Raw genomic sequence first — 9539 nt, 5'->3', positions numbered from 1 at the left:
AGAGTCCATCCATTTTAATCATTTGTCACAATCTTGAGGATGAAAAATGTTTGTAACTGAAACTATAGGGTACATGACAGTTTAAAATATTTAAACCCAAAGATCGAGCCAACGAAACTGAGACAAAGGTTGTTGCTTTCTGTATAAAGACTGTAAACTACAAACGCTCTGGTTAGCCTGTCTCCTGCCCATCTGGTAGTGCTACAGTAAATGATCACGTCGGACCATGAATCTCATTCTGCACATCTGTCCTGAGTGACACCACTGAGGGTGACACCTTCCTCTCCAGCTGTGACACGTGAACCACAGGAAAGCTGCCTGTTCTCCTCCTGTCAATGTTCATTTTTTATGTCAGCGGGCCAGACACAGAACGTTGTGCCCTGCTAAGTGTATCTGGAAGGAAATGTGAGAAAATCAAGGTAAGGCAAATTGAAGCACCAAAATGTTCCTCTTCCTCTGTCCATCACTGTGTCTAACTCTCACAAATGGGTAAAAGCAGTGAGAATGGCACTAAAAAGGGCACATGAGGTCTGTTTGTATGTCTGTGCAGCTGAGTGCAGGTGCATCTGTGTGTGTAATCTGTGCACAGGGAACGGCTTGCTGTGTGAGTAAGTGACCAGGCGCTGCAGCAGTTGGACACTGACCTCTATGGCACGACAGACTTCCTCTAGCTGACTAATGATGCCCTGCATCCTGTCGTTGTTACCGACCATCATGGCAATGCCGTCACTGAGCTCCGTCTGAGGGGGGTAAAAATATGGCAAAGTAAATACCTGAGAACAAGTGCAACTAAAATCTGCATAATTTTGAAGATTCTTTATTAAAATGTACATAATTTAGAAATGACATGTCATAATTTAAACAAAAATACATGTAGTCTACTGTATGTGTTTGTCTGTCTGCATATGCTCATGTTCCAGAATCCATGACCTCTGTAAGTATTTCAGGCCTCACCTTCTTTGTCTGGTAGATGCTGCTGATGGGTGCTACCTCACAGTCTTTATGAGCTCCAAACACCTTACACATGGAGCATGTGGGCACACTATGGGTCACACAGTAAATGTTGAGCTTTTCTTCTTCGTGGACATCACACATAGGCATTTCTTTCTTTCTGTCTGGCACTGGCTTGCTGCTGTTGAGAGTAAAGAAGGCAATGGAACCCTCCTGTCACACTGTACATTTCAGTGCATATAGAGCGCCTTAGGGATGATGTATTTTTGTAGGCCAACCTGGATATTAGCATCACCAAGGGTTCTCTCAACAAAAAGCCAGTGGGATTTTCCATAGGCTTTTGGATTATTGCAGAAAATAATCTCTGTGACAAACAGCAGTTTATGACACTTACACATTTTGTTTAGCAAGATAATCTTCACAAGTGAACACCACTTTTATGATGTTTGATGCCCAAATACGATCACCAGAAGTAAAAAGCTATTGTTAGGCTATAAACAAACTACACCACTGTCCCATGACTTCAGCTTCATCATCACAGCTTCCAATTTGTCATCCGATTCACCGCGCTTACCTCTTCTACCAAATCATTTCCTCTTAGTGTGACCTGATCTAGCCTGTGATCATAGCTGTGTCAGTTTGTTGGAATAGTTGGCAAGTGCATGGGTTTAAAAATAACGAAGCTGTAAATGTGGGCTAATGAGTAGATGAGTCTCTGTGTTTGGCATGATGATGTTCAGTATCCCTGACAACCTCTGGCTAGCAATCACCTTTTTTTAGACACATAAAAGCTTTAATAATCACAAGTGGGATATTTACTAACATATTTTATTGCAAAAATGTTAACATAAGTTCCGTGTTTTCAGACTATGGCACTCTATTAATGTGATGTATACTGTCAGGTTAATAATGTCACAACTATACATCTTAGTAGTTTATTGATGATACACCAGTCTTGCATTGCAATGTCAGCACTATAGTCATTATATCACCATTACACTAAGATGTGTGCAAGTGTAAAATCATGTTATTGTGATAAATCTTTTATGAATAATTTATACTTTCACATCAAGTTAATTGATCCATCAAGAATAACACAAGATTTGAGTTAATTAAATGTAAAATAGTGCCACAAAATCTTGATCCAGTGTGAGGCTGCATATCCTGAGTGTATGAGTCTAGTGGATCTTGTGTCATACAAGCCTTTTGGTCATAACAGCCAGCTATTCAGATTAGGAAATCATCTGTTTAGATAGATGACTATGACCTGAGATATCCTGTCACGCACTCCAGCTCTCTGACTCAGAAGCCACTGGTACTAAGGCCACAGCAGCCTTCAGCCACCACATTGCCAGTTTATCCTTTACCACCTCTGTTGCCAGGCCTTAGGATTAAAAACAGATTGGACTAATAAGAAAACCTGTCACTGAACTGTTGAAGTGTAATGATCAGCAGTGACCATTTCCTTGGATTTGTATCAAGCGAGACTATAAATGTGTCTGATCAGTCTCACCTGTTTGACTCCTGCTTGAACATATCAATAATATTCTCAACAAGCAGGTTCCTCTGCAGCCCGTAAACACCGTGCCTGTCCAGAACCACTTCATGCCTGCAGGACGGACATCGGAAGCGGCCACTGGACGTCACCGAGCCACCTCTTGATGGGAGGTAGGGGTTTGAAGCCTGTTAGTAGTTACATTCAAAACCCAAAGTTTAGTGTGATGAGCAGGGTGATAATAGATAGATTTGGCTTGGTTGCAAAAAGTAATAAAATCTTTTCACTCAACAGTTATGAAAAGTTAATCCAGTGGATTAACAGTCCTTAACACCAAAGTGTAGCCTCATCACCAAAATGCTCCCAAGTGTTTTAATGCAGACCCTAGCACTTAAAACTTAGAAAGTTTGTATATCTTATTCAATCAGTTACTGTTTGGGTCTTTAATACGTCATAAATCTAGGGCAAGCTGATATTACCTCACTTCCAATGACGTACACTGTCACATGGAGATGTTTGTATGTAACTGCAGTGTTCCATGAGATTATAAATGTTTCCCTGATAAATAAAACAAATAAGTGGTAAAAGTTGCTTACCCGGAAAACATCACTAGCACATTTTCTGCAGAGGTTGTGTTGGCAGGGTAGGATGACCACAGGCTTTGTAAACATTTCCAGGCAAATGGGACAAATGAGCTGTTTCTCCAAGTTGTCCATTGTGTTCACTTTATGACAAAAGTCTTTAGTAGTTCATCAAACGGTGCCAAAACCTAATCGGACAAGGCAACTGTTGCTGGTAAAGTTAGTAAACCCTCCGTTTCTGGGGACAATCTACAGTAGGCCCGGAGTCCGGCGGAGGAGTAGGCCTGCCTGTTCCTGTGTGTCCGAGTGTGTGCTGCTATCGCAGTGGTGTCAGTTCTGTTTTTAGCAGCTATTGCTGTCACGTCAAGGTTGCCATTTTTACCTTGCCCATATTTGAAACTAAGCAGGGCAGTGCTGGACAGCTGCCTACCAGCCTCCAGCTTCACATCTATAAGTCTGTTGTTGAACAGCACTACCTGTGGTTTGAGGAAGTACTTTGAAAAAATATTTTTACTGTTGACAACCACAGTGTTAACAAAATGGTTATATGTGCATTTCTTAAAGCTTACAATATAATGCTCTACAGATTTGAATCAGGCTGCATGGTGGTACAGTGGTTAGCACTGTCACCTCATAGCAAGAAGGTTCCAAGTTTGAACCCCAACCGACCCGGTGCCTTTCTGTACTGAGTTTGCACGCTCTCTATGTGCCTGCGTGGGTTTTCTCCAGGTACTCCGGCTTCCTCCCACAGTCCAAAGACATACAGCTAAACTGCCCGTAGGCGTGTGTGTGGTTGTCTTTCTCAAAGCGTTGACCTGTCCAGGGTAAACACTGTCTCTTGCCCGGTGTCTTCCACCCCCGTGACCCTCTTCAGGATAAGCAGTATAGATAACAAATGGATGGATAGAGTTGAATCAGTTATACTATAAATCCCTTGATATTTTTTAAAATGTTGCTCCAAAAGCTCTGAACAACCATAACAGTTTTAAAGCATCTGAAATCAGTTCCATGCACAAGAGTGTTTTACTGATGTATTTTCTATTGGCTGTGGATAACAGTGGAGGTGTATGGCACAGACAAATCAGATGACCCAGGACTGATGGGCATTAACCATGAGAGGAGATAAATCATTGTTGGTTTTAATTTCTGTATAGTGAGTGTAGAAAATGCTGTTAATATAGAAAATGGCCAACCTTATTCTTTAATTTCCTTTCCCCCCAAATTCCCCCAATTTGGTACTTTTCTGTAACTGTGCAGAAGATTCGTTCTATTTTCATAATTTACCAATTATTTACATAGTTTGGAATGAAACACCATGAGTGCATTGGTTTGGTGATGTCACTAGAAAACCTACATCTGCAAAGACACAAAACACAAAAGAGCGAGTGTTAGTTTATAGAGTTGAATCAGTTATACTATAAATACTATAAAGTGAAGACTCCTGTGGCGTAAAGTTTTGTCAAACATAACATACAAATTTTCTTCACACACGACAAGCAATTTCTTCAGCAAAGCAAAGGCTTCAGTGTCTTGCTTAAAGGATGCAGCCGTTGATTTTTGGTCACTATCATTGATATTTCAGCAAAATTCTTTTTCGTTACATTACATTGTATTAGTGGGTTTTAGAGGTGCTGATTTTATATTTTAGTATACAGTACTATGGAGATTTGTCTGTACTTTGTCAAAACATTTATACAGAACACCCGACATACCAGAATAATAAAATATGCCGCATTATAAACTGATTAACATAAAACAAAGTGAACATGGCACCAAATTCTTGAAGCTGTAGCTGCCTGTGACCCATCCTTTCTACTTTACTTTGGAATTTGTCTCATAGTTAAACTTCAAATGCAACTTCGTATCCTATGCTTAATTACAGTTTAAAGTTTCTGTCACTTATGATTTGTAAAGCTGTAAACAGCAAACACGTATAGATATGTTTCATGTGATTTCTCCTTTCTGTTTATATATTTTTCCTGTTATTTACTACATATGTGCTGTAATGTTTTCTCAGCACTTTGCAATGCTGTGGGCATAGCAATTCATTCAAATTTAATCAGTAGTCTTTAAAAAGGCTGAGTTAGTATGATTACATATTCATTAAGAAGCAAGAACTGTTCAAATGCTCACCATTTAGTGTAGATGGCTTCTAAAAGTGAATTCAAATGGGACCAATTAGGAAGTGCTCTGGGTTATGTCTTATTGATTGAAGTGTATTTTTAATATTACAAGCCATTATTGACTAGCTCATAATAATGCAGTGTGTGTGGCAGTTAAAATTCAGAAAAGACGGAAGATAGACAAATTAAGAGCAGCATGGCAATTTTCCTTGATTTTGTTCAGTGGTAGCAAAGAGTCTACAGTAGAGTGTGGATACCCAAACCAAACACGTCTGTACCCGAAAGTGTGGGCTGGATTTGGGCAGAAATATGTGGCCAGATCCATGCTCTAGTCTGCAGGTACTGACAAGACCACGCAATATACAGCATCAGGTATGCACTGCACATACAAAGGTCTATAGTCTCATATGGGACCAGAAGACAGAGCAGAGTTGTAGGTGCCATCTGTTCTCTAGCATGAATATTTTAGTTAGGTGGAAGTCATATTGTATTCATACAGATGTAAAGCACTCACTGTTGCATTTTAAAAAGGTCTTGGTAAACATTCTCAGTTTATTACTGTATGTCCTGAAAAGACCCACTAAACTGATGTTCTTCACATCAAAACATCTCTTGGGGCAGTGGTGTCCTAAAGGTTAGAGAAGCGAGTTTGTGACCGCTGGTTCAATCCTCTGACCAGCAGGATTAATAGGTGACAGGTGACAAAGCAGCATTTGCCTCACCCTCATTAATGCCACTGTGGTGCCCTTGAGCAAGGCTAACTGGTCCAGTGGAGCCGTTCAGTGGCCACAGGTCAGTCTGTGCTTGTACCGGGCAGCTTCCAGGTGTGAATTTATAACTGCGTGAATGTGAACAGGGCTTCCCTGAAAATGAGAGGCCACTTCTCAGTGGACCTACCACAGATTAATAAAGGTTAAAAAAGGAAAGACACTTGTTATCAGGGATAGAAAAGTGTATAACCTAATCAGTTAGAAGCAGTGTCATCTTACTACAAATCCTATAGAAAAAAGATAGGTAATGACTAGTACTGGTACAGTTATCTGTGACTCGTTGTGGATTTGCATGGGTTAAAAAGGGCAAATATGAAAAGTAAAGGTAAAATAAACTACAAAAATTCCCCAGATTAATTTAGACTGTTAAACTGAAAAAAGGTCAGAAACAAAAAAACATAATGTCACACAACTGAGCTGAGCTGATTATCTCATAAGAAGAAGCCAGATAAGTGATCATGTTCTGAATATCCAGACATTTTAAATTATAATTTCACTTTGTGTGAGAGCTTAGGTTCCGTTGTTATTGTTCTTACCACTTTTTAAAAAATTTTCCCTGCATCAAATAACTTTTGAAATAAACAGTGGCAATCAATAAACAATCCAAATGTTAATACTGATCAATAGGGCATAATACTGTGTCTTCTCGAGCTGTGATTACAAAGCCTAGTGGTCTTCATCACAGTAAAAGGGTGCTATCTAGTGGTAGAAAGAGGCCAGACAGTCGTGCTGCCTAGCACCACAATTCTGGACTCATTATTTTACACTAGCACCACATACTTTTTCCCTTGTGTCAGCTTTGCAATATGTTTGTATGTGACTGGCATTAATTATATAGCTTTCATGTCAATATAATGACTATTAGCATATTACAAACTTAATATTAGTTTAACTGCACAGTCAATACCCAATGATTACAGACCATTAAATATACCTTGGAAATGATGTAACTTCAATATTTGTGTCCTTGTAAGAGTTCTTTTTCACCACAAGTTGGATGTACAGTCACGACACTACAGTGCATGGTTGGTGTTTGTAATGACATCTAATAAGAAAGTATATGCAGAACAAATGTTCTGTTTATTTAAATAATTAATTATAAAATTATTATTATTAATTCATTATAAAATTAGTATAAACATATCTAACAATTGTAAAGAAAATATAGAAGGTGATTAATTAAAAAATGATTTTATGACAAACGTTTGAGTGTGATGATGCTTTTTACAGATGTACTTATACTTTAGGATCTGTATTTTAAAATGCACGGTAGGTGTGAAAGTACTGTGTAGGCAATGAAGGCAACTGATAAAGACTCCTGTGATGCTGACAGCATTGCCAGAGGGTAAGAGGTAAATTAATTTGCAGCACCATGGTGGGTTGCAGTGTCTCCAGAGAGCCTTCAGTAGGGTCAGGGAAAATGGATCACCAGGGGCCACACAGACACATACAATACTTGAGATGCCAAGGGGAATAATGAGGTATGCAACTCGCCTGTCTTATTAAAACTCCTGAGGCTGATGCTAGAGTAGTTACAGTAAACACATGGTGACTGTGCATGGTGTGTGTTAGTTGGTATGTATGCTTGAATATAGTAGAAAGAAAAAGCTTGTGAAAGAAATTCATTTACAGAATGTCACCCATATTTTTGTCCCCACATGTACACTTAAAGAAGTGAGTGTAAAATATATGGTCTCAGTGACCACATGCCATTGACAAAGTAATTAAGCAGTTTCAGAGTAAAGTCTGAATGCAAAACATGATCTTCTTTGCTCGCTTTGCAATAAATGACATTACAAATCAAGATGTTATTTACACTAACACTTGAGGAAAAGTACCAGTTAACATCAAACTAAATAGTTTGACTGTATTTTCAACCACAGGGTGTTCCACTAAGCTGGCTGTAAAGTAACTAACCAGAAATACAGTCATTGAGAATTTTTATTTTTATCTACTTGTATTTCTTCAGTTCATTCTAATATCAGCAATTCAGTGTTTACAAGTTTACATATATCAGTTTTTAGTAGGTTTTTGTTTAGGTGAGCATATGTAGCCTGAGTAATTGTTACTGCTGACTGTTAGTTAAAACTGTTACATTTGTGGTTTCAAATGCAAATACATCACCTTAAATCAAATTGAGATTAAATCACAGTATACCCCTACTTTTGGCTAGGGCTCTTTCCACCCCTGCTTCTTTCTTAATAGCACATTTGTTGTTGAATTTTGCAGTGCTGAGTCACCACATGCAGTCATATGGAGCAAACTGCCTCAGCCTAACTTTGTCTCAGCTCTGGAGTAGTATGATACTGTATGTTTAAATGAAAATATCAAATACAGAAATACACAAGTCATTTTACTTGCTTTTTATATATGTTTTTACTGCATAATAATCCAAACACATGTAAAATAAGAACAGTCTTTTCTCCTTTCTACAAGTTTATTTTTCAGACATGAAAGCAAAGAAGTGTATTGCATTTCAGTGTTGTCCAGAAGAGGGCAGCATAGACCTGATAAAACCCAGAGGGATTATTTTTCTTTTAAGAGTAATTGGTATCATTAGCATGGATGTATTGAGGAGAACTTGATAGGGGATTACAAGATGGCACTCACCTTATTTTTCTCATAGTTGCTCAGTGGCACCTACTCCCATAGACTATATAAAGCTCATCGACGAGTCATCACTTGTTGCCACTGTGCAAAAGTGATGCCAAAATATTTGCTTTGGTGAATAGATTCTACTAGAGTAGTGACCAGAGGTGGAACTGCCTGTATGTCTGCTAATCAAAGTTGACAATTATCCACAATATATCAGTTTCTACATAATCAAATAACTTATTAAATTCAGACTTATTTAATTCTACACAAATCAGTGTGATAATATCTACCTAAAACGACAGATATCATCTAAGGGAAATTTTGTTTTTTCTTAATTTTGGAATTTTTCATTTGGCTCATGTCCCATCCACTGACGTGCAGGGGGCTTGGTTTATCTCCTACAGTGGAACCATGTTTATACAGTTTATGCATACTCTGAAAACATTCATCATGCTTCTGGATTCCAACCATAAAAATAACTTGAGTGTTTGCCTCCCTGTTTTTGGGCCTATAACCCATGTGCTTCTTGCACACATGACTGGATTATAATAGAAATCACCTACAGTATGGCTCTTTTAGACGTTCCAAATGATATTGGACTCAATGAAACTATTTCTGATAATAAAACATTCATTCCACTGATTTACAGCTGCCACCTATCCACTAACTGTATATGTGGAAAATGCTATTTGGATCATTGTGCATCACCTCACGAATGCGGGAGCTGTAGTAATGCAGTTGGGCTACTCGGCCAAAATTGCTTCACAGTTTAGGGCTGTTCCTTGGGGCTTGATCATCAATTCTAAAATGATAAACAATCAAGTGTCTAATGACAGATTTAAGGGTGTGACTGTGGGTGGTGACACATGGGTTGTGTCTGAATCGTTCACAATTTATATAAATGTATTAAGAGAGCAGGATACAGTGTTACTGCTCAAAGCCTTACTGCCAATTTCTGGAGGAACTGGTATAACCACAACTGCATAAAATTAAATAACAGGTTACAAAGCCAGCAAAGTTTCAT

The 9539-nt window shown here is 38.6% G+C and overlaps 1 protein-coding gene across 1 annotated transcript in view; it reads right to left on the bottom strand.

Moving 5' to 3' along the window:
- LOC109960114 (tripartite motif-containing protein 55-like) overlaps window positions 1-3162 on the bottom strand; it is a 4901-nt gene extending 1739 nt beyond the window's left edge. The window contains 4 exon segments of the mRNA XM_020599986.1: window positions 645-740; window positions 955-1132; window positions 2465-2634; window positions 3043-3162. Coding sequence (XP_020455642.1) covers window positions 645-740; window positions 955-1132; window positions 2465-2634; window positions 3043-3162 — 564 coding nt within the window.
- Between the last annotated feature and the right edge of the window lie 6377 nt (window positions 3163-9539).

This window comes from Monopterus albus, unplaced genomic scaffold (assembly GCF_001952655.1).
Source record: "Monopterus albus unplaced genomic scaffold, M_albus_1.0 scaffold44.1, whole genome shotgun sequence".
Lineage (NCBI taxonomy): Eukaryota > Metazoa > Chordata > Actinopteri > Synbranchiformes > Synbranchidae > Monopterus > Monopterus albus.
This window is presented reverse-complemented; position numbering and strand designations above follow the sequence as displayed.